The sequence below is a fragment of the Pholcus phalangioides genome, unplaced genomic scaffold, assembly GCF_987345545.1.
Source record: "Pholcus phalangioides strain wild (caught in Gottingen) unplaced genomic scaffold, Ppha-v1.0 ptg000016l_1, whole genome shotgun sequence".
NCBI lineage: Eukaryota > Metazoa > Arthropoda > Arachnida > Araneae > Pholcidae > Pholcus > Pholcus phalangioides.
The window spans coordinates 2768379-2795523 of record NW_028301609.1 but is presented as its reverse complement, the minus strand read 5'-3'; the positions used below and the strand labels follow the sequence as shown (position 1 = coordinate 2795523).

Sequence of the window (27145 nt, the reverse complement as noted above, 5' to 3'; positions counted from 1 at the left end):
ATATCTTTAAATATATCTTCGCATCAGCCAGCTGTTAAAAACCTTTGTAATGTTAAAATGTCTTTAAAAAAATCTATCCGTTATAGATTTTTTTTGGATGCCAAACTGGGTTTAAGCTAGATAAAAAATTTCTTTAGTGAAAAAGCAGAAAAGGGGGAAAAAGCTTTAGCAAAATGCTACAATGCTAATGATTTATGGTTGGATGTCTTTTCGTTTCATTCCTCCTATATGCATTTTTGTGAAAGTGGCTACTACTACTTTCACATTCTAAGATTTTCTTTCGCATTTTGCAAAAAAATGCACCCGTAGCTTAAACCCTGATGCCACAGGTATTCTTTCAAACTTTATCACGTTCATTTTGAATGAAACTGATAACTTCTTTCATTTACCCTTTTGAAATGTAGTAAAACTAATGCAGGATGGAATGAGAATGGAAACTCGAAATGCTGTCGCTAGCAAAAACAAAAAATGCACCACACCTTTCTAAAATGGTTGCTATTGGTCGTGACTTTTTATTCCTATCGCCATTCCCTTTAGTAGTTATTAATGCAGATACACTGGACAGAGTGATGATGGATACTCCAGTCACATTGAGAGGTCCAGAGTGAAAAAGAACTCCTGAGAACCCATTGCTGATTGATATAGAGTAAACTGTAAACAGCCATAAAACTCAGGAAAGTAAGAGAAAATGTGTACTTATTTTTGCCATAAATGTAGCACTGCAACTGTGCAATAGCTTCTTCTTTGACAGTCTTTTCAGACTTGCTTTTGGGGGGGGGGGGGGATATCAAAATTTTCAGAGACTTGTAACTGAGAGATACATGGCGAAATGAAAAAGTCCTATAAATGAACATATTCTGAATAGGTAACAAATAAATTATGCTTTGAACATGTCCTCAGTAACTGCAGTAAAAGGAGTAGATAGTCCAAAAGAAAGACCATATCCACTACCTTTTACTGCAGTTACTGAGAATAGACTTTGGGCCTATATATCTGTGGTAAAATGAAAATATTTGATTTTTTATAACAACAGTTGTAGTGTTTCTAATGGTGAAATAAAGAAATGATTTTAGTAAATCAAAATAATAATAAATAAAATTGGCCATCATGTTACTATGAAGAGACAACACTTAGTTTAAGATTCATAAGTCAACACATGGAAATTGCTATCCTAGTCTGCAAAGTCATAACCATACAGAATGACTAATAATCATAGAATAACTAATGCATCATTCTTTTCAAAACTGCAAAATTTATAAAAGTGATAAAAGTTCAATATCTGTACAGAGAATTATTCTGTGGAAGCACATGTTGAAAGGTAGCAGCAGTATTGGGTTAGGCATGTGCTGTTAAAAATAACAGAGAAATAAACATTTTATTTAAAAATTAAAAATCAGAAGAAACCTTTTTAGCTTGTATTTATGGTAGTCTTTCTTGCTCTTTAGTCTTACAGAATGAGGCCGTTCAAATATTACGTAAGCAATTTTTTAGCCATTTTTGGCTAAAATTTGACTAAATATGCCTTCTGTTTCTTCACAGACAGTTTCTGTCTTAAAGAGGTTTCCTGTTATTGAAAAAGCATATTAATTATTCACAAGACTATATATCTTTTTCGTTTGAATAAGATTGGTTTCCCTCTTTATATACATTGTCCGTCTTAGACAAGTTTCACTGTATTAAAAAAATGCATGCTCTTTTCCGACATCTATTTCTGTAAAGTGTTCTTTCCAGTTCAGCTAGTTCAGAAAAAGCTAACTTTAAGTAAAAATTCAATTTTTTTTGCTGTAATTAAAAATTAGTATAACTTAATAAATACAATACTTGTGACATATTTTACTGCGGGTTTGAATTTATCTAATCGATTTAAATACAAAATATTTTATCAAAAAATGTGCTTACTTTTGGACACAATATTTCAAAAAAATGGAAATTGAGTGGCTAGACATGTAATAGCTTGATGTCATGGGTAGAACTTAGAGTTCTCCTTATAACAGTGGGTGGTGTTATGCACCATTTTACATCTATGCAATAGTCCTTATCAGTTCTTTTATAGAAAGCCACCACAATATATATATATATTGGCTGTACTACCTTTTAAATAGTTGATATTTTCACTTTATTATGAATGTTAAGTTGATAGAATTTTTTTTTGTTGGTTTTATGCAGGATGACAACTATAATTTATTATTTTCTTTTAATTTCAGAACCAAACGATAATCAACAATACTGCACTCATAGACTCTTTTGATAACAGAACTGTGGGACATATGATGAATCTGTGGAATCATATGGAAATTGAAGTAATGGTCTGGTTTAACCATATAAACTTCACTAGACTGTGTTTTTGTTTGCACTTCATGAAAAAATTTTTCCTTGAGATATTAGTTTTTTTACATGTTTTTCATTTCCAGTATCAATGTATGGGCATCTTGATTGCTTAGCTATGTGAGGCTCTGGGTTATAATCTCAGCTGGCGGCACAGTGGTAGTCAGCAGAAGTTATTTTTCTATACTTTTTAACTTTGAGGCTTAAACGTCAGTCTGGTCTGCCTTATAAAAAAAAGACCTCTACCTTTCTGCAGAGAATGGGTAAAAGTCTGATGAGAACATGGGCGGAGATACAGGAAGCCCCAACATCAAAAATGTGTGTGCGGTTGATCTAATATATATATGTGTGTGTGTATTGACATCACGTCATCATTGTGCTTCCCTCAGACCTTCAAGTCTATCTCCGCCTATATGTTAGAAGTCAATGCTCAGGAATCATCATAATTAAACCCTGGTCTACCGGTCTGCAAAGTTGTAACCACAATATACCCTTCTGTTCATTCTGTCCTATTTCTTCTTGTATCCATGGTTCTTTGTTTCATGCACTTTATGCATTTATTAAAGTTAGTACAATAAAAGTTTTTATAACAAGTTACAATTATAGGAAAAATTGTAGTTATAACAAAGTTTTCGTTATAAGCAAATTCTCATCTCTTGATTGGTCAGGTTATGAAACTGCAGAAAATTCCTCCTATATCTTAATGATAATAGATATCATTTCACTCATTTCATATTAATGGATGAACAGAAATCCAGTCATGCTCACAGCAGTAAATTCTCTAAGGCATAATTATTAAATCTTAATCTCTTAGTCTTAATTATTATATCACTGTTCACTTCCATGGCAGCATTTTCCTGCTAATTGGACAGTTTTAAAGCATGATATTTTCAGTCACTCAGAAACAGCTTTAAATTGTACACTGAGAAATTGAATTTTCTGGATGTTATGCTGAAAATGATATTTAGAAAGAAAAGTGATTTGCCTCCTCTGGGAATCAAACCCGCCTCCCCTTGCATACAGGGCTAGTGCACTAACCAATACACCTTGCCCGGTATGCAAGGGGACATGGGTTTGATTCCCAGAGGAGGCAAATCACTTTTCTTTCCAAATATCAGTTTTGGCATAACATCCAGAAAATTCAATTTTTCAGTATATTTTAGGCTGAAAAAATACCATCTCTTTAAATTGTACATTCTGATCCCATGGTTTCTTAATCAGGAAGAGACTAAATGAATAGACTAAAGTGAAATAAAATCATCTCCTAGCCAATGTGTATAGAGTGTAAGCCCAAAGATGAGAAGGAGTTGAACAGGACCTATCATCTCAACTTTTTCCGGGGGGGGCAAAGAACATATAATCAATGTATGTATATATACAGCATTCAAAATCATTGGTGGTCCGTTGGTCCGAGACCACTGATTAAGCAATCAGACAACTGAAAAAAAATTGTGGTGGTCTGCGGGACCTGTGGAGGAAAACTTTGCACCCCCCTCCCGCGGTGATACATTGATCGTAGAAGAATCTACTATGGGGAAATCACCAATCCGCAGTGAATTTTTTAAATGGCTTTTTGCAACCCCCCCTCCCCGGTGGTATATATCACTCTTTTAAATGCTAATATATTTGGGAAAAGTAATTATTAATTATAATTAATTATAATAGTTATTACATTATTTCGAGCAGATTTTGTTTAAGGGACCAGTCATAATGTCTGCAGACCAGCAGGTTCTCGTATTCACTGTTCCCATGAACCAATGACTTTTATTTTTCAGTTCTAACACTGATATATATATATATATACACTATTTCTAGCCTTCCCCCTCCCCCAAATGACAGACCTAGGGTTGAAACAGTTTGACTTTTCTGTGCCAATTCTTTATTAGAAGTACCTTAGAGTAAAAAAAATTTTGCGAAGAGCATGTGCCATGATAAGAGTCATCATGTTCAGTTGTTGAGGAGATAGAAGGAACAACTAGCATATTTTTTAGAATTCTTTTGATGTTATAGCGAATGCTTCCTAATTTTCAACTCTCTATAACCGAATATTTTTGTATTTTTAACATTAGCTGTTTGACAATCACTTGCAAATCATTTGTTATAAGTGTTACTCATTATAATGGATTTTTACTGTTTTAGGTGAACTTTTACTTGATAAAATTTTCATTAAAATGATATTAAAATTATTGCAAACTGCAGCTCTATTTGAGCAGATAATTTGGAATGAATTTCAGATGAATGCTTTTGGGTTATATGCTATAGCTTAAAATTTGAAACAAAACAAAGAGTTTCATCATCTACTGCAACTAATGTTTTAAATAGCAGCACACTTTTTTGAGTGGGCAAATATTCATATAGACATTCATATAGCCACTATGAATTTTTTGAATCACTAGAAAGCTTCATGAACTTTGTGTGTAAGTTGTGATTGGATAGCTTCTGTATTCACCCCAATATATTTATGGCATTTCGTTTTGAATATGTCAATTGTATTGGAATTCATGACCCCCAGAGGTAAGCTATTCCATTTATTAACAATCCTATTAAAGAAAAACTCCCTGCAGCATCACAACCTGAAATTTTCCTTTACTAAACGATACTAATGTGTCGATATTTTGTCGAAGCAGTTGATTCACGGTGTATTAGTAACTCATGGTCCATTCTATTCATCCTGTTGAAAATTCTGAACACCTCGATCATATTCCCTGACATTCACGTTCCTGTAATGTAAACATATTCAAAAAATCATGCCCATGCTTTATAGCTCAAGCCTTGTATACCAACAAGAGCATTCGTAGCTCTTCTCTGTACCCCCCCCCCTCAATTAAATCTATATTCCTCTGTAGGTACAGTCTCCAAAACCTAACGGCATACTCCAGTGCAGGACAAACTAAGCGTCGGAGAAGCAGAAGAGTGACTTAAGGAAAACACAAAGATACCTATTTTAAGAATGAAACACACAGAGCATTCTATTCAATTTTTTAATCACCGCTGAAAAATGGTCAGAAAACCTAAGCCACTCGTCAATGAGAATTCTCAAATCGGTGACCCTAGTTCATCCGAGATAGTAATGCCATTGAGCTGAAGAGTGAAATGTTGGTTGTTCAAACCAAAATGAGCAACCATGCAAACGAATCAACACTAAAGGTCATGTTCCATTCATTTCCCCATGCTGAAATCCTGTTTAAGTTTGTCTGGAGCATCTCCCTATCACTTGGATTCTCGACTACCCTATTAGCTTCACGTCATCTGCAAATTTGCTAACAATCCATTGATACCCTGATCGAATTTACTGATAAAAAGTGAAAAAAATATGGGGTCAGGGGACACTTCTTTAAGGGACACCAATCAAAAACTCCCTGTTCACTATAACTCATTGTGTCCTACCTCTCAACCATGATTCCATCCAATTCAACAAGTTGCCTCCAATCGCAATCTCATGTAAATGCTCCGAGAGTTTACCATGTTGGATCTGATCGAATGCCTTCGGGAAATCAGGATAAACATCAACGTTTTTGACATTTTTCAAAGCCTTAGTCACCTGATCATAGAAGCAAAGGAGGTTGGTTACACATGACTTCCCCTTCCTGAACCCATGCTTGGTTTTCAGACAATATGTTATTCTCGTCTATACACTTCACCAATCACCTTTTGATAATAATTTCCAAAATTTTTGTGAGGAAGCTTGTCAAACTCACTGGAGGATAATTGCATTTGACATGGTTTCTCTACTACCCCTTTTTAAATATCAGAAATATTTTTGTTTGCTTTAATACATGGTTAAGAAATTTCACTGGTTGCTTAGATTTTTTCTTCTCTAATTTATTAGGGAGATTGCTGTGGAGTTGAAGGACCTGAAGATTACGAAATATATCACTACAACCTATCCCGCAGTTGTTGTGGAGACTATAAACATCCTGAGCCTAAACATTGTTGTCCAAAATATGCTCATAAAGAGGTTTGTTCTGTAACATTGCACTTCTTTTACTAATGAAACAGTGAATATTTGCTACTTTGCTACATATGCATAAACCCTTGTCACACATTTTAAAACTTGGAAATTCAGACTTTCATCAAGTGGACATTTTTCTCCCTATCTTATTTTTTTATATATGTATATATTACAGTGAAAGCCCGAAATCAGCCAGTTGACCCCGGCCAATGGCCAAATTTCGGACTTTGGCCAGCCCTATTTATAGATTCCTATGATTTGAGGTCAATGCCAAGTTGGCTATTTTTTTGTGATAATTAGGGCCATTTATGATTATGGTAAAAGCCTAACAATCAAAGAAATCGGAATACCGAATATTGATATCTTAGGGACCAATAAATAGAGATTTATATACACTTTTTTTGCAAAAGAAACGAAACACCCCTAAAAAATAATCAGATCATCTCGAAATTTCACATGCAAATTATTTTATGCTGATGAATGTTAACTCCTGTTGTAACATGATGACCTGGGATACTTCACAAATTCCTTCCTTTCAATTTAATTCTAGTTTAGGCCCCAGGGACCTCTCGGTTACCGGAAACCACCCGAGGTACCCTCTGGCATTCCGGCTCGGGCCAGTTATGTTCGCTAAGTCTGGCAGTCAGGGGGTGGGGTTTCCTGGCTGTCGGGCGAGAACTGGACCAGAGGTCGGGCTACCGATGTCCCACATAAATTCCGTTTACACCAGTGTGATGGATCCTGAAGCTTGTCGTGTTGCCTTCCTCTCCCGATCTTAGGGTCCCACGGATCGCTGGTGGGAATCCCGCAGAGTCGTCTAACTTCATAAAATGAAAATGTTATTGTGCAATATCAAATTGTGATAAATGTTTTGCAATGTAATTATACAGGAATAATGTGCAATGTTTTTACCTTCATGCCGTCTGTGGGCCGCGGACCTCTTCACGGTCAATAATTTCATGAGTCCTTACAATCCAAAATAGGCCTATTGCTGTGGACTTTGGCCAGGTCTCCAATGTTTACATTCTACTTGTTGCCAATTTCTATACGGTAGTTTTGGTAATAGTGTTTTATTTCATATAAATATGCAAATGAGATTTTGTTTGTGGAAAGAATTATGATAATTTCAGTGCCATTCCATTCTCAGTTGTGATTCGTTCTCGCATAGCCGATGTGATAACGGTTTTCCTCATATAAACCAGCAGTGTGCTAGATCGCGGCGCTTTCACTTCGTTTTCACCTATGCATTCATGTGCTGTCATACCTGAGCTCTGAAACCAACTATGTAGACGTTCGTCGCTGAGTTGTCCAACCTCGCTCTGTGCGAAAGCCTCCTCTTCATTCGTGGTCATGAGCTGACAAGAGGGTTTACTACTGTGATGCTGCTAGAGTAACTTCGCCTCTCCTCTTGTTGGTTGTCTCTTTGTCCGTTCCAGTGGCCCAAAAATGAAGCCCTCTTGTCAGAGATGGAATTTTGCTGACAGACTTCGGGACATGCTTGCATCCATCCTGGACTCGTTTGGGTGGTGTACTGCAGAGTTAGTGTCATCTAGATGAAAACCTGGATTGATCTTTGGTAGTTGGAATTGTATGAACAAATGAACAGATTTGGTGAGGTCTTTTCCTAATATTTTTTATATATTAACCTTTAGAAGATTTGTTGCAAAATATGTTTGAAATATTTTAATTTAATGTTAATAAATATTAGTGAAAATAATTGTGTCATTCATTGTTGTCATTCGCAATTAATTTCTATGTTGGGAAACATTAAAACGAACCGGGAATGCAACATTGTATTGTTGCACTGTCATAGTGCGCGTTTCTACTCCGCAACTAACATTGTATAAAACGTAACAATCGCAGATGGTTTAGCTTTTCTCGTTTTTGGCGTTGCAGTTCCCTGCAGACAAAACCAATAATATCGTTACGATGTTGTCAAAGACCTCATAGCCTAGAGAGAGGCATACAGGTACCCCTGGTGTGATGGTGTGGGTGCTGTCTCTTATGACAGCAGGTCGCCTCTAGTCCTCCTGTGTACAACTTTAACAGCTTAACAATATGTTGATGACATCCTGTGGCCGGTTGGATTACCCTTCATTGCACGTCATCCTGGGGCTATTTTCCAACAAGATAATGACAGGCCCCATACAGCTCGCATATCTCTGGACTGCCTCTGTGTTGTTGATACTCTTCTTTGGCCATCAAGATCACCGGACCTTTCGCCAATCGAACATGTATGGGACATGGTAGGCCGCTAGATTCGTGCACCTCAAAATGTCGCAGATCTGGAGCAACAATTGATGAATGACTGTCAGAATGTATCACAAGATGACATTAGGAATCTTTATCACTCCTTACATTGATGTATACCAGCATGCATCGCAGCTGGGGGGGGGGGGGGGTTCACCAATTACTCATTTGGACATTCAATGTGCAATTGCTAGCCATTATGGGTCCTACTGCTTTGAAAGTTTAATCATTTCATTACCTGTGTATGAGCTTTACATGTTTAATATGAATGAAAACAGCCAATGTCTTCATTGGACTTTGTTCTTTTGTTATTTTTTTTTGCTAAAGAGTGTATATAGGGCAGCCATTGTTAGAATTTTGCACATTGGCCAGGTCAACTGGCCAATTTCGGGCTTTAAACTCAACATATATAATCTATATCAGGGGATGGCCCACAGGCCGCATGAGGCCTGTGAAGTGATTTTGTGTGGCCCCCAACAAGGTAAAAGTAGTAGTTTATACTATTATACTATACTTTTACTGTGTATTAAATTGTGTGTGAATTTGTGATCATTATTTAAGCTATTGGTTCCAATAGTAGATTTCCTGATTAACAAACTGCTTACAAACTACTTATTTCTGGTGGCAAAAGTAATTTATTAATTAATTTAAATGATAGTGTGGCTTATACACTGTAGTAGCACCACTGGTGCTTCCCGCAACACTGCAGTTGACCCTATTTATCTAACCGTATGATTTGAGGTCATTGTCAAGTTGGCCTTTTTTGTGTGATAATTAGGACCATTTATAATTATCGTTAGCTATGGGCATCCTAACAAACAAAGGAATCGGAATATCGATATCTTAGACCAATCTTTTTATTGGTCTCTATTTCATGGAAATAATCTATTGCTAATTTAAACTTAAGAAGCCTTTGCTTTATTGCTCATGATGAATTTGTCTTCAGGATGCATTTGTCATGAATTTGTCTTCAGGATGCATTTGTCATGAATTTGTCTTCAGGATGCATTTGTCATGAATTTGTCTTCAAGATGCATTTGTCATGAATTTGTCTTCAGGATGCATTTGTCATGAATTTGTCTTCAGGATGCATTTGTCATGAATTTGTCTTCAGGATGCATTTGTCATGAATTTGTCTTCAGGATGCATTTGTCATGAATTTGTCTTCAGGATGCATTTGTCATGAATTTGTCCGAATTTGCAGATTAAATAACGATGGCTCTAGTGCGCAAGTTATTCACTAACATTACTCGCAACTTGCATACATTTTTCTATCGCATCCATGGAAAAACAGCATTTTCTACATGAGAAACATGTGGAGCTAGGGCTGTATAGCTACAGCAATGGCTGATTGAATTTAACGTTCTTATTTCTTGATATATTTTACTGTAGATTCTCATTGATGCCTTAATACTGGAAAACTGCAGTAATGATGCTAACCTTTGTCAATATTTCGAATTTTACTTGCAGGTTTTTCACTTTTAGAAACATTCAAACAACAGCTTTGTATAAACATTTTCAGAAACACCAAAGAAAAATGTTTAAGAGGGAGTTTTTAAATGGTTATTTACACTTACAACTTATATTTCATTCCGATACGATAATTAATATCTCAATAGTATTTTCCAAAAACACTGGGAATGAGACTTCAAATATGAAAACCATGAATAGGAAATCCGTGAATACCGAGGACTGACTGTATTCTCTATCTTTGATTAGTTTATTCACTGGGGCTACTGCAAATCAGCAAACAACCCAAACCATGAACTTGTAGTTTTTTTTTAGGAATCTTGTTAAAATGCTTTGCTTAATAAAAACTTTGAAAAGTACATTATGATCAGAAAGTAATATTGCTATATTCTGTGACATTCGCCTTGCGACTGGCAATGAAAATGAGGGAAAAAGACTTCAAATCACTTCAGCTGAGCTTGTTTATAGATTATAAAATCAATACATTTATATAGATTTCAATCCTGACTCCCATAGGTTTTGAAAAGTTCCTATTTCAGAGTTTCTACTGCATATCTGAAATTTTAAAGCTCTTTTTGTGTACATCTGAGCGATTGAAAATAGCTGTTTTCTGCTTCCAGCGATTCGGTAAAAAATTTCAGATTAGAAATTTTTTGATTGGCATCCCATACAGTCCTCTTGGAAGTGTTTTACAGTTCTCCTGTTGTATATTGTAATTTTTATATTTGTTAATTTGTTTTTTATATTCATATATTATGTATAAATATAAAAGCAAATATATATATATATATATATATTTTTTTTTTTTTCTTTGGATTATAGTATATATGTTACGGTAAATGTGATAAATGTGGTTATTATGTTTATGCATACTTGCCAAGCATTTTGGTAAGTTAGATAAAAATTTCCCTGAATTTATCACTTTTACTGGCGATCAGCATTCGCCAATATGCATCTAGATATGCATTTCACTTTTCGAAATATTTGTAGGGGGTGAAAATATTCGTCAAAATGTTGGTTGAATTTTTTTTTTAAATATATGTACAAGACAATAAACATAAAGTGATAAAGTAAAGACTATACCAAGGGATTCAGGAGTTAGTCATGTAGAAGTTCGAAACTTGATTGTACAGGCTTATTTGTAACTTAGTTCTGATCCTTGTATAATGCTTGTTACCTACCTTTATTTTTAAAAAAGGGAGCTGACACCAAATCCTCCAACCTTTTAGAGGCAGTATCTGAGTTAAACTTTGTTGCAAGCATTTGTGTGTCCCTTAAAAAATGTTTTGGACTTGATCGACAAACTATCTGTTGCTTTTCCAAGCAGACAATCTTAGTTTTTCAACTCTTATTGAGAGGTTAAAATCAACAAAATTCCAAATAGAAAAATTTCATAACAACCCTGGAATATGTTTGAAAGACATCACTTCACAATTTGAAAAAGAAAATGAGTATTAGACAAAAAAATTAAAAATGTTAAATTTAGATCAAAATTCCATGAAAGCAAAAACAGTTTTTAAACCATCTGGGTGAAAACTTGGACAACAGGTTTGAAGAAAGTACAGTGAACATTTTCATTGAATTTAATGCAGTTTTGAATCCTATGAATGACACAACATGTGCAAAAACTTTCGAGCCCAATGATTAAAAAAAAAAGATTTTTTGTATAACGGTTCAAAAACAAATTACAACCCAAGTTCTGATGAAGCAATGGACAGTTTAAATGGTCTCTATTGTAAAAGAAATGAAAATACCTTGTATAAGAATGAAAATATACTTCCTAAAGAAACGCCAAGAAGGGTAGGAAAGAATGAGTATTTGTGTGTAAAAGAACTATTGCATAAATATAAAGGAATGAAAATGACAGAATTTCGAATTTGCAAATATATCAGTAGGTGCAGAGAAGGTGGTGATAACACATCTTTTATGTATCCAGAATATAGGCTAGAAAGTTCAGTGTAATTGCCTTAATTTTGCCTCTTTCAACAGCATCATGTGAATGTGGTTTTTCAACATTAAATCATGTAAACTCAGAAAAGAGAGGCTCAACTTGATGACCATCTGGACACCCCTAATATGATTATCATGCAGAGGTCCTCCTTTCACTGTTACTGATGAAGGCATTCACTGTGATATGGATTTTAAACTGGCTGTTAAGATGTGGAAACAAAAAAAATTGTTGAAAAAAATGCAATGAGTGTATAAATATATACATACAAAAATACATATGACTAAATTGGCTCTTGTTATCTCATATTTTTTTTATATATTTGTTTCAAATAGATATTTAATATAAGTGTTTCGATTAAATATTTTTCTAAGTTTAAAAGTTTTAACGTATGTTTTCATTTATGTATCATGAATTTCATATAGGCCGTAAATGTCATGGCATTTCATATGGTTTTCATGTTTCAATTCTAATTCAAAATTATGTTTCACTGTTAAAAAATTACCCCTCATTTTCGAAAAATACCTCTCAAAATTTCGGAGAGAAGTAAAATTATTAGTCATAAAAAAGTTTTTGGATAACACTACTGCCAATTATGCATAGTACCCAAAGGTCATCAGTAAATGTGATATATTTACCTAAATTAATCACTTTTACCGGCGATTATGCATAATACCCAAACATCGTGTTATTGATAAACATGATAAATCGTACTATACATGATAATTCATACATGTATCATTATATCAGGGTACGATTGCAAAATTTGTTATCATTATATCACAGTCCGACTATATTCATCACACATACAATACTCATTCAGAATTGTTTTTCATTCAAATTCACTAATTACATTTGGGTATTATGCATAATCACAGATAAAGATGTCAAATTTACAGATGACACTTGGTTATTATACATAATCTCCAGTAAATGTGCTAATGTTTTCAGTACAGTCAAATCCTGTTTTAACGAATACTGTTATAGCAAAAAATATTGTTTTAACGAACACTTTACTGATCCCCCAGATAAGTTTATGTAGAAACAATCAACAATGCAAAACCCTGAAATTCCTTTGTAACGAAATTTTAAAGATGTGAGGTAAAAATATTCTTGGAGAATGATAATATTCTGAGAATATTCTCCTGGATGTAAAAATTGGAGAATAATTGGGAATATTTATTTTTCCTTTAAATATTTAAATTTTTTTACTAATTTTGTTTATATTGTAAAATATAAATCAATTTTCATTCCCTGAAACATTTACAACAAAACAATTTTTGGTATAATCACCCCCCCAAAATAACATCTTTTAGTTTGAGAATATTCTTCAGGTCATGATGAGATGTTTTAAAAGTTTAGTTAAAGATTTTAGAAACCTTTAGATTAAAACCTTAAAAAATTATTTTAAAATGAGAAATTTTCAGAAATAAGTTCACAACAAAAGAAATTAAATCAAAGAGTTGATTGATAAAGGAAGCTATTCTTATACAATCACTTTCATTCTAAGATACAGAACTATTGTTTTCTTCAATGCACATACACTTAAATTCTGTATCACTCACATTTCTTTAAAAGTTGAGCAATTCAGCCCTGTTGGTTTCATTTTCTTGCTTTCAAACTTGAATATTGGGGTCTACAAACTTCAATATACCCATCTTCTTGACAGGAAGAGAGATGGGGGACAGAGAATATTCTTGAGAATATTCTCTCAAAGGACTACTATTATAAATTACTAGAAAATATTCTTATCAAAAATAATTATCATTCTCAAGTTATTAAGATTATTTATTATAATACATGTTATTACATATATTCTTGATAATACTCTCTGGAAAGATTTCAGTAACTGAAGAATATTCTCATCGAGGAATAGGCAGGACTATTATTAATAACTTCAGAATAATTATTATTTTCTATAAGAATATTCCCTAGTAATTTATGAAAGTAGTCAAGTAATTTATGAAGTAGTCATGAATATTTTCAAGGGTATTATATGAAACTATATTATAAATAACAGGAGAATATTCTCTGAAAGATTATTCTCGAGAATTTTAAATCTCTACGAAATTTCATAATAACGAAGTGATTTCTCCAGTCTCTTGGAGTTCGTTATAACGCGATTCAACTGTCTTTATCAAATTTACCAACAATTCTTGGGTAGTATACATATTTGTTGATAAAAGTAATAAATTTTTATCAAACTTACCAAGGTGATTAGTAAGTATGCATAATAACTGGATATTATGCATACTTACTAATCACCTTGGTAAGTATGCATAATAACTGAATATTATGTATAATAATAGATTTATCACATTAACCATAAAATATACATGGTTTCATACTGTGTTTATTGGTCATGAAAGTGTGAAAATTAAGCACGTCATAAAACCATTTCTTCTAGGGTTGTCTTGCAGTAATGAAATCTTTTATTGAAAATAGAAGCTCTGGATTGATTGTTCTAGTTATAATTAGTGCAATTGGACTGGTAAATCATTTCATTTTTGTATTTCCAAAACTATTACACATAATATAATCTTTGATGCATGAAAATAAAAAAAAACATTCGTTTTTTCAACTTTGCTCAATAGATGGCAGCACTTCGGTAGAATGCATTGTCTGAAAAGAAAAAGTTTTTGTGTATTAAAATATGCACAAGGGTTGTTTCCCGCTACTTCTGTGCAGCGTGCATTTAGATATTTGTAACTGATAACTGAAAAAAATAATGGTTTGTTTATTATTTATTATTTTTGCTTCCATCTATTAAGCAATGTAGACAAAAAGACTTTGAATGTTTTTCTTCGTTTTTATGTATAACAGATTAAATTATATGCAACATTTGGTTAGAAAGTATAAAGTTTTCAAAATTGTCATTCATTTGTGTAAACCCTGTATATTGTAGAAATCAAAACATGCTTTTTTAGTTCTCTTATTTTAGCTTTGTCCTGACCAAAAGCTTTCTGCGGCTTCTGTGTCGAGATTTATTTCACTATCTTTCATACAACTTAGCCCATCAATTTATAGGCCCAGTTTAGAAATTTCATAATAGTGGATTTTCAACTTAAAGGAATCCTACCATTTTCCTTACCTATATAGAAATTCCCAGCAAAAAAAAAAATAATTAACATATAATAAAACTGGCAAATACCCAGATTACAAATTTTAATTTATTCAACCCCTTTAAAATCGCGGCCGTAATATCGCATCCGAACGCCAGAGTGGAATAAATTCAAACAAGTTCTCTGTGTTTTCTTTCTTCTCTCTTCACCAGTGTGAAGCTTTATAGTAATCCTATCAACCGAAGTTTCTTTTTCCTTCCCTTGTTTCTTTCTGTACTCCTGATAATGATTTTTTTACATGTACAATGTATCTTTCTACTATTACCTGCATGTAAGGGTAAAAGAGGACATGTTGGGCAAAGGTGAAAAGAGGCTTTAAAAACTCTTATCTACCTTATCCCTAAAACTTTTTCCTTTTATGTATTTTTTCCTCTTTCCTTCTTTTTTCTAACATGTAAATGAGGTTACCAGATTAATCGCTGATTCATCAAATAGAGAAAATCCAAATTTGTTGCCAAAAGTTTGCACATGAAGGGTTAATGTTCAATTGAATGCCAAAAAATTAAAAAAAAACAACAAAAAAACTTGAAATAATCTTCAAGAATACTTAGTCCATCGTTTGATGGAAAAATTTGTTCATTTGTATATTGAGTTATGTTAAGATAATAAATTTGCAATTTCTGTTATTATTGACATTTTCTTATTACTGTTGATTTCTTTTATTTGCTGTCATATTTACAGATGTTGGAAGCTGTGTTGGCATTTTATTTTTTTTATTTTGTGCGGAAAAAAGATCCTGAGTATCAAGAACTAAATGAATTAGGCAGTCAACATGGAGAAGAAGCTGATTTAAATGTTGATTCTCATGCAAAATATGGAGCAATTTTAAGAAACCCTGTTGATGTTGTTTTTGCTGGTGGATCTGCTAATGGCATTGCTGAGTATAATGATAAATTATCTGTTTTGGCCCGTTATTTTGAATGTTCAGTAGAAGAGGTAATAAGCCGAATGAAGAATGGGAAGAAAATTTCTGCTCATTTACCATTAGGTGTTGGTGGCAGTGAGGACTTAATCCCTGAAGTTGATGTAGCCTGTTCATCAAAAGATGCTCTAGCCTGTTCATCAAAAGATGCTGTCGCCTGTTCATCAAAAGATGCTGTCGCCTGTTCATCAAAACATATTGAGATTTATAATGAGGAAACGGGAAATCATAAAAACCTACAACATTTCCCTAATGGTAAAGGTAAAAGATCAAAGAAAGATTGGCGCAAAAGTAAGAAATCAAAAGTTATTAGCTCTGAGGTCAATAAAAATGGAATGGTGGGAATTTCATTACATGATGAAAACAGAGACATGAAAACTCAAGACTCTTCTGATACTCTTGAGTCTGTTAGAAAACATAATGCTAATAGTGAGTTGAAGTCTTCCAGCCATGATGATCAACAAAACCAAATGCAGAAAATTGTCCATTGTGCAAGTGATATAATTTGTTCAGAAACTAATGAGCTTATTGCAAAAAATAAAGATAGAGATATACTTGGTAATAAAACTGCTTGTTTTTCAGATGCTAGTGAAAAAACAATTGATAAATGTGAGATATTAGGAAATGAAGATAACAAGGCGGAAGGTAACAGTGCTGGTAATTCCATTTTATACAAGGGAAACGTGGTTGATATTGATAACAGAAATTTGCAAAAATCATCCATTTCCAATGGAAATGAGCTTCATAATGAAGAAACCCAAATTCTTCTTGGCAATAAGACAAAAGAATCACAAAATCTAAGTGAGGAAGAGGAAAAATCAAATCAGAATTTTTCCACACTTGCTGAAAAAGAAAATAGATTTAACATAGTCGAAGAGTCAAATCCTGTGCTGTCATTTCTTGAGGCCAAAACATCTGCACAAGATGGACCATCAGGAAATGATCAACAAAGCAAGAAACACGAAGCAATTCCTATAAGGACCACTCTTCTCAAAAAGGGTGAAATCTGTGAGATTAATGAAAAAGAAAGAGCTGCAACAGTAGATACAAAGTTCCTTGCTGAGGTGGAAAATAATTCTGCTCAAAGTGGAGCTGATGAAAACAGAGATGTGAAAACTCAAGACTCATCTGATACTTTTGAGTCTGTTGGAAAACATAATGCCAGTAGTGAATTGAAGTCTTCCAGCCATGATGATCAACAAAACCAAATGCAGAAAATTGTCCATTGTGCAAGTGATATAATTTGTTCAGAAACTAATGAGCTTATTGCAAAAAATAAAGATAGAGATATACTTGGTAATAAAACTGCTTGTTTTTCAGATGCTAGTGAAAAAACAATTGATAAATGTGAGATATTAGGAAATGAAGATAACAAGGCGGAAGGTAACAGTGCTGGTAATTCCATTTTATACAAGGGAAACGTGGTTGATATTGATAACAGAAATTTGCAAAAATCATCCATTTCCAATGGAAATGAGCTTCATAATGAAGAAACCCAAATTCTTCTTGGCAATAAGACAAAAGAATCACAAAATCTAAGTGAGGAAGAGGAAAAATCAAATCAGAATTTTTCCACACTTGCTGAAAAAGAAAATAGATTTAACATAGTCGAAGAGTCAAATCCTGTGCTGTCATTTCTTGAGGCCAAAACATCTGCACAAGATGGACCATCAGGAAATGATCAACAAAGCAAGAAACACGAAGCAATTCCTATAAGCACCACTCTTCTCAAAAAGGGTGAAATCGGTGAGATTAATGAAAAAGAAAGAGCTGAAACAGTAGATACAAAGTTCCTTGCTGAGGTGGGAAATAATTCTACTCAAAGTGGAGCTGATGAAAACAGAGACGTGAAAACTCAAGACTCATCTGATACTTTTGAGTCTGTTATAAAGCATAATGCCAGTAGTGAGTTGAAGTCTTCCAGTCATGATGATCAACAAAACCAAATACAGAAAATTGTCCATTGTGCAAGTGATATAATTTGTTCAGAAACTAATGAGTTTATTGCAAAAATTAAAGATAGAGATATACTTGGTAATAAAACTGCTTGTTTTTCAGATGCTAGTGAAAAAACAATTGATAAATGTGAGATATTAGGAAATGAAGATAACAAGGCGGAAGATAACAGTGCTGGTAATTCCATTTTATACAAAGGAAACGGGGTTGATATCAATAACAGAAATTTGCAAAAATCATCCATTTCCAATGGAAATGAGCTTCATAATGAAGAAACCCAAACTCTTCTTGGCAATAAGACAAAAGAATCACAAAATCTAAGTGAGGAAAAGGAAAAATCAAATCAGAATTTTTCCACACTTGCTGAAAAAGAAAATAGATTTAACATAGTCGAAGAGTCAAATCCTGTGCTGTCATTTCTTGAGGCCAAAACATCTGCACAAGATGGACCATCAGGAAATGATCAACAAAGCAAGAAACACGAAGCAATTCCTATAAGCACCACTCTTCTCAAAAAGGGTGAAATCTGAGAGATTAATGAAAAAGGAAGAGCTGAAATAGTAGATACAAAGTTCCTTGCTGAGGTAGGAAATGATTCTACTCAAAGTGAAGCTTTTTTGAGAGATGATCAGGATACTTTTCCGATTATGCATTAATTTATGATGATTTCCATAATAAACAAAATAGACACATAAACATCATCAATATCTTTAGTGAAAAGAACAACTAACTAATGCAGTGAGGCTTGTTTAAAAAAAACAATATTTTGAATACAAAAACTATATCAAAACAAATATCATTCATTATTGCCATTCAGAACTGTAAAAGTATATAGGTTACAAAAGTTTAATGTGCGCCAAATTTGATAACGAATCAAAAGCAGGACAGCAAATAAAAAATGTTTAGTCCATTGAAAGAAAAGATGCAAAATATTATAATGTGTTAATGTATAAATTTTTATTGAATTATATTATATGGCTTTCACTACCGAGATTCACACAATTTTGTATGAAAAATGCTTGTATTTGGCATAATTCATACGCAATTATGGTATTATACCTGAGATGGAAACAATATTTTAATTACAGGGGGGGGGGGGTAGTAAGGTAAGAATATATTGTCCATTCAATCAGAACACTGTATGTAGCCAAGTGTGAGCTGATTTTTTAGCTGGTAATTGTAGAAACCCATGAAGCAGCTGAAAATGTAAACTTTGAGAGAAATTTTTGCAATCAATTTGTGCCTTAAAACCATATAAAAAATCAGAGCTTCCATTTTTGAGTAATGTTTTAGTAATCATATTTTTATACATTGAGTCTAACATTTTATCCAGTTTTGAGAAAGTTTAAAATTATACTATATTTAATACTTATTGGCAATGTACGCAATCATTCACAATGACCAATTTAATATCCACTATCTTCTAAGTTTTTTTACTTGACTTTATGCAAAGAAAAAATTTAAAAACAAATTACACTGATTTAACTCAAGAAGCTCTTATTTTTGGTAGAGTGAAGTCTTATCAAATATTACATTACACATTGCATTCATTTGTACACATTTCAAAGCAATTTAAGATTAAAAATTTTAATAAAAGATTTAAAAGATTTAAAAATTTTAATGATGATTTTTTTATCTGTATGTAGGAAAGTACACTGAACTCACACAAATTCAACTCGCGCTTATTGTTGGTCCCTCCTATCATGAAACAGCAGGGTGCTATTACGTAATAATGCATTCTCCTAAGCAATTTCTAATGAATTGGTGCATGCCAAAGTATATGTTTTGAGTGTATGTGTGTGTGACTTTGTTTTTGTATTGTCAGCATTATGTGTGTATTGAGTTCTTTAATGATTCTGCCATCTTTTCTGCATATTTCTAAGTGAAAATGACAAGTGCCTGAATTTTCATATTATGCAAGTATTGTGTTGAAGGTTTCCCTGCTCTCTTGTGGAGAGACTTTTTTGAATGGGATCACATTTGGGCCTCAAATTTGGAAAACCTGCAGAAAATCAACTCCATTTGATTACTACTGTGTCAATAACCCAGTTCAAACCTTGATCTTCACCATGTGAGTCCAGTTTGATGCCTATACGACCAGGTACACAGTGGATACTGTGTATTTGAAATTTGGTCTAAAATTTGTTATATACAATGGATAGAGTAAGCCATATTGTATAAATAAAGTAGTCTGAAGTAAAACCAAGATCTAATCATTTGAGATGTGCTAATTAGGCTACAGTACAAGAGGAAGGAGCATTAATGTAATCATGACGGCGCTGCAAATGTAAGAAAACTCAGTGTTGTAGGGCGGGGGGGGGGGGTCCTCAACCCAGTGCCAACCATGCTTTGCCTTGGTATTAGCAAACAACTGACAAGTTGTTATGGAAAAATTGTTACAACTACGTCACAGTTAATGAAGTAGACATGTTTGCTAATAAATTTAAATATTTCTGCTCTCATGAAAAATTATCAATGCTTTTCTTAGGCACATAGAGGTTGTAAAAAACTGCTGTAACATAAGAGAAACCAGTTTGAAGGTTGTAGACCTTTCACCAATATAAATGCTTGTGCAGTTTTAACTCAACAAATAATTAGTAATAATGAATAATGAGTAGCACAAGTAATTTTTATGAATATCAAGTAATTCTATGAGTAGTAATGGGAGCATAATAAATATTGTCAGGGTCTCCATTATTTTATATTGGAAAATATGTGATAAGATACAAGTTTTGATCATTTCTTTTACAAATGACAGTGTTCAACATTTTTTTTGCAAACATACATTGCTAAGAGGCTGGTGTGCTATTATTCCCTGGGATGGGGAGGGAACTTGGCAGCAATGTGGCTTGCTGTCATCTTGTCTTTGTTTCTGTTGTATCTCCATGTTAGGAAAGATTCCGACAAGAATTTACCTGTTATCAAACTTGTGACAACTCTAAACATTCTTTGGTATAGTAGACAAGTACCTTATCCACCAAGATGCAAGAAACTGATGCAAGAAACTTTCAGTGACAAATTAATCTTGTAGGCTCAGGTACCACTGTACAATGATGGGTCTACTTAACCCTTTAAGTGACAATTAGAAATCATTAAACCCCTGTCAGAATGTCACATCTTTTTTAATTGAAAAGATTTTCCTATTAATTTTTAGCATGCGCAAACTAGGGGGTATGAGAAGTTTTCCATTGAAAAATAACTTTTACAAGATATCTGGGCGTGTCAATGCTAAAATAAGAGTCTTTTATGGAGGTGAGATATCTCATCATTGCCCCTTAAAGGTTTAATAGAGTTTGCTGGATTGGCATTGAAACGTTGGAAAAAATTAGATTGTGTGTATTATTTGAATCTTGTTTTTGAAAGAGGAATAAAATTAATCAAAATTGAAATCTTTAATGGAAAAAAAATTACAATAATGAAACACACACACATTTTTATAATGTACTATACAGGGTGTTAAGTCATATCCTTATCCACTCTTTTGAACAGTCAATGATAGATACATACTTTCAATTGGAAAGAGTATCAAAATAACATGCCCATTTCAGATAGGCCTTTTTTTCCTATTGGAGATCATATATATATGTATATATACTAAGATACAAAATGTAAATTCCAATACCAAGTCCAACAAAAAAAGATTTTGTGTTCCTAAGTGCAGTGCTTGCTGATATTGCTGATTCAAAGTTAAGGTAACTTCTCAGAATTTAGAAAAGTTTGATAAACTGCTTCTGCAAAAGAATGTTTTGAATTTTTTCTCGAGTTTGTCCCTTTATATGTGCTGTTCAAACTCAAATATCTTGGCTAATAATAGACTTAGAAACATGGAATTGTTTTTATATTGGACTTGGTTGAGACAAGGCAACAGCTTTCTAATTGGAAATTAGAGGGAAGGGATGTATTAAAAATGAAATTTCGTATCTTGGTGTGTGTGTGTGTGTGTGTGTATGTATATATTTATGGCCCCTAGTAGAAAAAATGATATATCTGAATTGGTCATGTTATTTGGATATTTGATACTCTAATTGAAAATAGGTTTCTATCACCAATGGTTCAAAAGATAAAAGGGTGTAAAAAGATATGACTTATTGCTTTAATTGCTTTGTATAGATTTAGCATTTATATAACTTTTATGTTTTTATGTTAGTCATAGGCCCCCAAAAGCCTCTATTGAATAATTGATTACTGTATCAAATTGAAGCTTTTATATGTAATTTCCTTAAACTTTCTTAAATAGGTTTTACAAACATTATATAAACTGTGAGAAGAATGCAAATTATACAGCATTATTTTAAATGTAAATGATGTGGCAAAATTTATGGACCTCTGGCACTGCAATCATTTTATACTATGTATTATTATCAATACTTGTTGGGTGGGCTCATTTGCATTACAGTGTTTATATTTTAAGTTACACTTTTATAAATACTCACACAGGTATCATAATTTTAGAAAGTTCTGTCTGTGATATGTGCTATTGATGTCATTTACATTTTTTACAAGTGTCATTGCTATGTATGCACATGCAGCAAATTTCTTTGTCTTCTATTGTTTGAATGTGAGTTTGTTGTATGTGGAATATGTTTTGAAATGAACAAACCGGTGATTTTTTCCCTGGAAGAAGTTTTAATTCAAAGACTTTTTATGTATAAACATATTTTTATGAAGTGTGTTTTCAGTGTTAATGGTATTTATGTGTTTTTTAATTTGACTTATATGAACGTTTTTATCTGTGATAATACCATGAAACTTTTTATTTTTATATTTAAACCATTTTGTTTAAAAATAAACATGAGATTTTGAAGTTTGAGTAAATGAATAATTGTTACCGTAAGTGCTGACTCAGGTTATTTGAGCCCAGCAAAAGAAATTTGTGAGGAGGCTGTGCCCTCCCGATAATTTATATACATATGCACAGCATATATAAATATGGAATCTACTGTACATCCCCCCCCCCTTCTGCTTACACCATCAGGCAGTCTGAGGCTTCATTTTTTTCATCACATTGGAAATTTCATATTGCATTTCAGATTGTATTCTTGTTCAGTTTGGTGGAACTTACATTTTTCCCTGATTTAAGCCTCTGATTACTTATCATAAATAATGTTCATGTATTTGAGAGATCTCTATTATTTTTAAATCTCAAAATGCCTGGAATTCAACTTAATGAACACAGAACAGCCAAGTTTTTCTTAACCTCTCTGAAGCAAGGTACAGTACCCACAACTTTTAACTGAACGATGGCGATATCTTACGTTCTAAAAGTTGTAGAATGAAGCGGTTTCCACCAAAAATTATGCCTCATGATTTTCTACCCGATTATGTGTAATTCGTCTTGATGAGGGGTCATCTACATATTTATTATTGTTCAAACTTCAAAATTTGCAATGTAAACCCTTATTTTTTCCCCATCTTATCTGATTTATCACATTGCACTTATCCTGAAAATAAAATTTCATCACCGTAAGTATAAAAATGAGAGATATATGAGTGAAAATGTGTTTGGGGACGCTCTCAAAATTGAGAAACTGAATTTCTCAAGGTTGATTGCAGGGGGAAAAACACACACACCAAACAAGTTTCGAACGATAAATACTGCATATGCTACGCGAGTGCTTGGATTTAGTGCTGCTAAAAAATAAATAGTTTCTATTTTATGGAGGTGAAAAACAAACTTTTTTTATTACTCTTAATTTTAGTGACTTTATATCCAGGATTGAACGAATATTTATACCATAATTATTTCAAACGATGTGTCACAAAGCAATTGTTTGTGACGGCAATTTCATCAATTCAGAAAAAAAATACAGTATAAGAATTTTCCGTTGAACATTGCCCTATTTTATATTATAATTTTGTTTCATTTTGCAATTCCTCAATTTTTAATGCTAAAAAAATACAGATGAAACGAAATGTCGTGATTTTAGCAGAGACGACTCTACCAATAGCCACTACCCTAAACTTAGTGCACACTAAGATGATTTACGCTATTGGGAGAACCATTATTTATTGATTATTATCTCCATAAATATTAACATCAATCTAATTGTATGGTATTAATTTGTGAATTCTTTGCACGTTATTATATTTACTATTTCAGCTCATGAATATTGTCTAAGGAATGAAACAAATTTCTGAAATAGTGAAAAATTTCAAAATTTCGTTATTTATTCGTTTACTCGAATTTTTAAAAAGAAAATAAAATGTTTGGAAAAAAAAAACTGGATGGATAACTTATTTATCGTGAAGTTATGAGCTTCATATTTAAACATTTTTACATAATTTGTCATGAGAAATTTTTCAATGAGTTTCAAATTTATATCTAGTCGCTAAAAGTGGTCATTTTCATAAAATTGCTCATATTTCGCGAGATAGAGGTCAGATTGGAATGAAAATTAATTCTGTTGGATTTTCGACTATGCCGATTCGAATGAATTAAAAATTAATGTATGCTTCTATTCATAAATTTTTAAAATATGTTTTAATAATTCATAACTCATATTTAAAAAAAAGCCAAATTCAAAATGAGTAACAAAATTATGTTTGGCACATTAGAATCTATCATGTAAAATAAAAAGTAATGAGACACCTATATTATTTCAGCAATTATGCTCAAAAGCAAGATGTTTCTGTTTAACATTACGTCACTCGTTTTTCAATAATTTATATTTCACTAACTGTTCATTCGAAATTCATGAAATTTTGTATTTCGGCATTTCTTGAGATTCTAAATCCAAATATGGAAGGAAAAAAAATGGGGTTACCATTGAACTTTCAAAAGTTGGATCTTGTTTGAACATCTAGATGGCAAATTAACTTAGTACAATTATGGAAGATCTCTTAAATGAAGAAGAACGCTACCTTTCTTTTTTTTTTACAACAAATACAACCCAAGATATCGCCATCGTTGGGTTAAAAGTTGTGGGTACTGTACATGTCCCACCCTCCACATGTACTACAACACCTTGATTGGAGCCTCTTTTAGGCCAGTACTTTTAACAAACATTTTATATTGATTTTATAGTGGCATTATGATGTGAAAAAAAAAAGATGGTATATATTTTTGTTTTGGGCCCTTATGTTAAGAGTTTTGGCATGCTTTTTCTTGTAGGAAAAAGAGAGCCTTGACATGTTATGTTGGTTGAGATGATCTAATAATTGAAATAAAAATGTCTAAACAAGGAGGGAGATAATCTGTGGGTCCGTATACAGCCTATCATATATAATGATGGGCCCAATAAGCAATGTCAAACTAGTATAAATATTTCTAAACATTAACATTTCTCACACAGGTCAATTCAACTATTGAACAATCTGGTTGTTTGTTAAAAGCACCAAAAATATGCTTTGAAATTTTTTTTAAGACAACATTTTACACCACCAAAAATATGCTGATGGGTCTTATCCATCAATACCAACTCTGGGTTTTATTTAAGGGGGGGATCTCCTACCCCCCCCCTACTATGCCTTAGTACATATATCATTAGAAATATTATTTTTGCATCGTTTATTTCAAATTTGGCACACACATATTTTATTGTATATGTTATCCTATTCCAGTAGAATATTTACATGTCTCCAATGCTTATTTTTATTTTTTGCAAATTTAAAAAAAAATTCAGTAAAAACATCTTTGACTCATGATAAAATAACATGACGTCAATGTTAATGAATAAAAATTTATTTATAATAAAAGAAACTGTTTAGTTCATAAAATGGCGAAAAAATTGAGTTTCATTCATAAATATTTAGATTATAAAAATAAAATATATAAATATTTTGGAGTTGTAAAATTCAAAACTTGGTTTCAGATAAGATTTAGTCACATACAAATGAAATCTCAATATTTTTCATCATATTATGAACTGAACAATTATATTCATTTTGAATCAATTTTTATTCAATTACATTGATGTCATGCTATTTTATCATGTACGCAAGCTGTTTTTTAATGTTTTTTTCTAAATTTGCAAAAATCAAGTATTAGAGATGCCTAAAACTTTGTATTGGATTTGTATAACATATGCAATCAACCAAAATTTGGAATAAATCAATGGTTAAATAATATTTTTAATGATATTTTAACTAGACCACAGTTTTTCATCATTTTAAAGGGCAGAAGACCCCTTAAATAAATTCCATTTCATGGTTTATATTGGTTGATATTTTAAATTAGGGTTGATGACCACAATAATGGTTCAAGTTCTTAGGACTTCTAAAAGCCTAAGTTTGTCTTTCAACATTTCTTACCAACGTGAAAAGAGCAAAGTCATGATTCGAATGAGGAGTGATATCATTTTTGGACCGTGTATTATATTACACATTGTGAGCTGGCCCAGTAAGTTTGTGACTGTTGTAAATTGACTTTTTATGTGTTGGAAATGATGAGTTTAATCATTTTGATGCGATGATTTCTTTTGCCATGTAAGCAAATATGTGAAGTTTTAGAAAATATTGAGGAGGAGGGGTTGCCAAGACCTAGCATTTCTGTAGATATTATAGAAATGCAATTATATTAGGGGTAATATATATTAGATGGTGGCAAATATATTGGGGGGGGGGTCAAATGACCCAATAATAGAAGTATATGCACTTAAAGTGAAATTTAATTGTAATCATACATTTGGGATTTTGATCATAATTATGAACATTAGTTGGATGCATAAGTGTAATAGGTGGTAATAATTTATCAACATGAATTAATTCTTTCATGATGAATCTTTCTTCCGTGATTTAGGACAGTTTATCCAATGTCATGGTACCTCGCAAGATTAGCCCCACATCTTGCCAGTGCCATCTTAACGCATGGGCATGGCCCGGGATCTCAATAAGTGCGGGGGGGGGGCTTGTGATAATGAAATCTGGTGAAGCTTTTCGAGATTAAGCATATGAATTGGTAGCACATAGGCGTATGCAGAATTTTCTCAAAGGGGGTTTCAATTTTTTTCCTTCTCAAGGGAGGGTTAACATTTTTTCCTGAAAAATAACACTATAAGCTCGGCTTGAAGGGGTACCCTTGCGTACGCCAATGATTGGTAGGCGGGCATATCAGCCAGATAATTAATTATACAATACTTTATTAGTCAGAAATGAGGAATACAGAAAAAAAGAGGGGGAAAAAATTACCAAGGAGCCAAATGGCCCTTACTGGCAATCGCAATTTACAATTTGATATGAAACTTATAAACATAAAAATAAAT

At 32.8% G+C, this 27145-nt stretch overlaps 1 protein-coding gene across 3 annotated transcripts in view; it reads left to right on the top strand.

The window, feature by feature from the left end:
* LOC149074884 (uncharacterized) overlaps positions 1-20161 on the top strand; it is a 29475-nt gene extending 9314 nt beyond the window's left edge. For all 3 annotated transcript variants that reach the window (XM_089245823.1, XM_089245825.1, XM_089245824.1), the window contains 4 exons: positions 2205-2300; positions 6155-6283; positions 14353-14436; positions 15749-20161. In XM_089245823.1, the coding sequence (XP_089101949.1) occupies positions 2205-2300; positions 6155-6283; positions 14353-14436; positions 15749-18475 (3036 nt within the window). In that variant the 3' untranslated portion in view covers positions 18476-20161. The remainder of the gene's footprint in view (positions 1-2204; positions 2301-6154; positions 6284-14352; positions 14437-15748) is intronic.
* The last annotated feature ends 6984 nt before the right edge of the window (positions 20162-27145 follow it).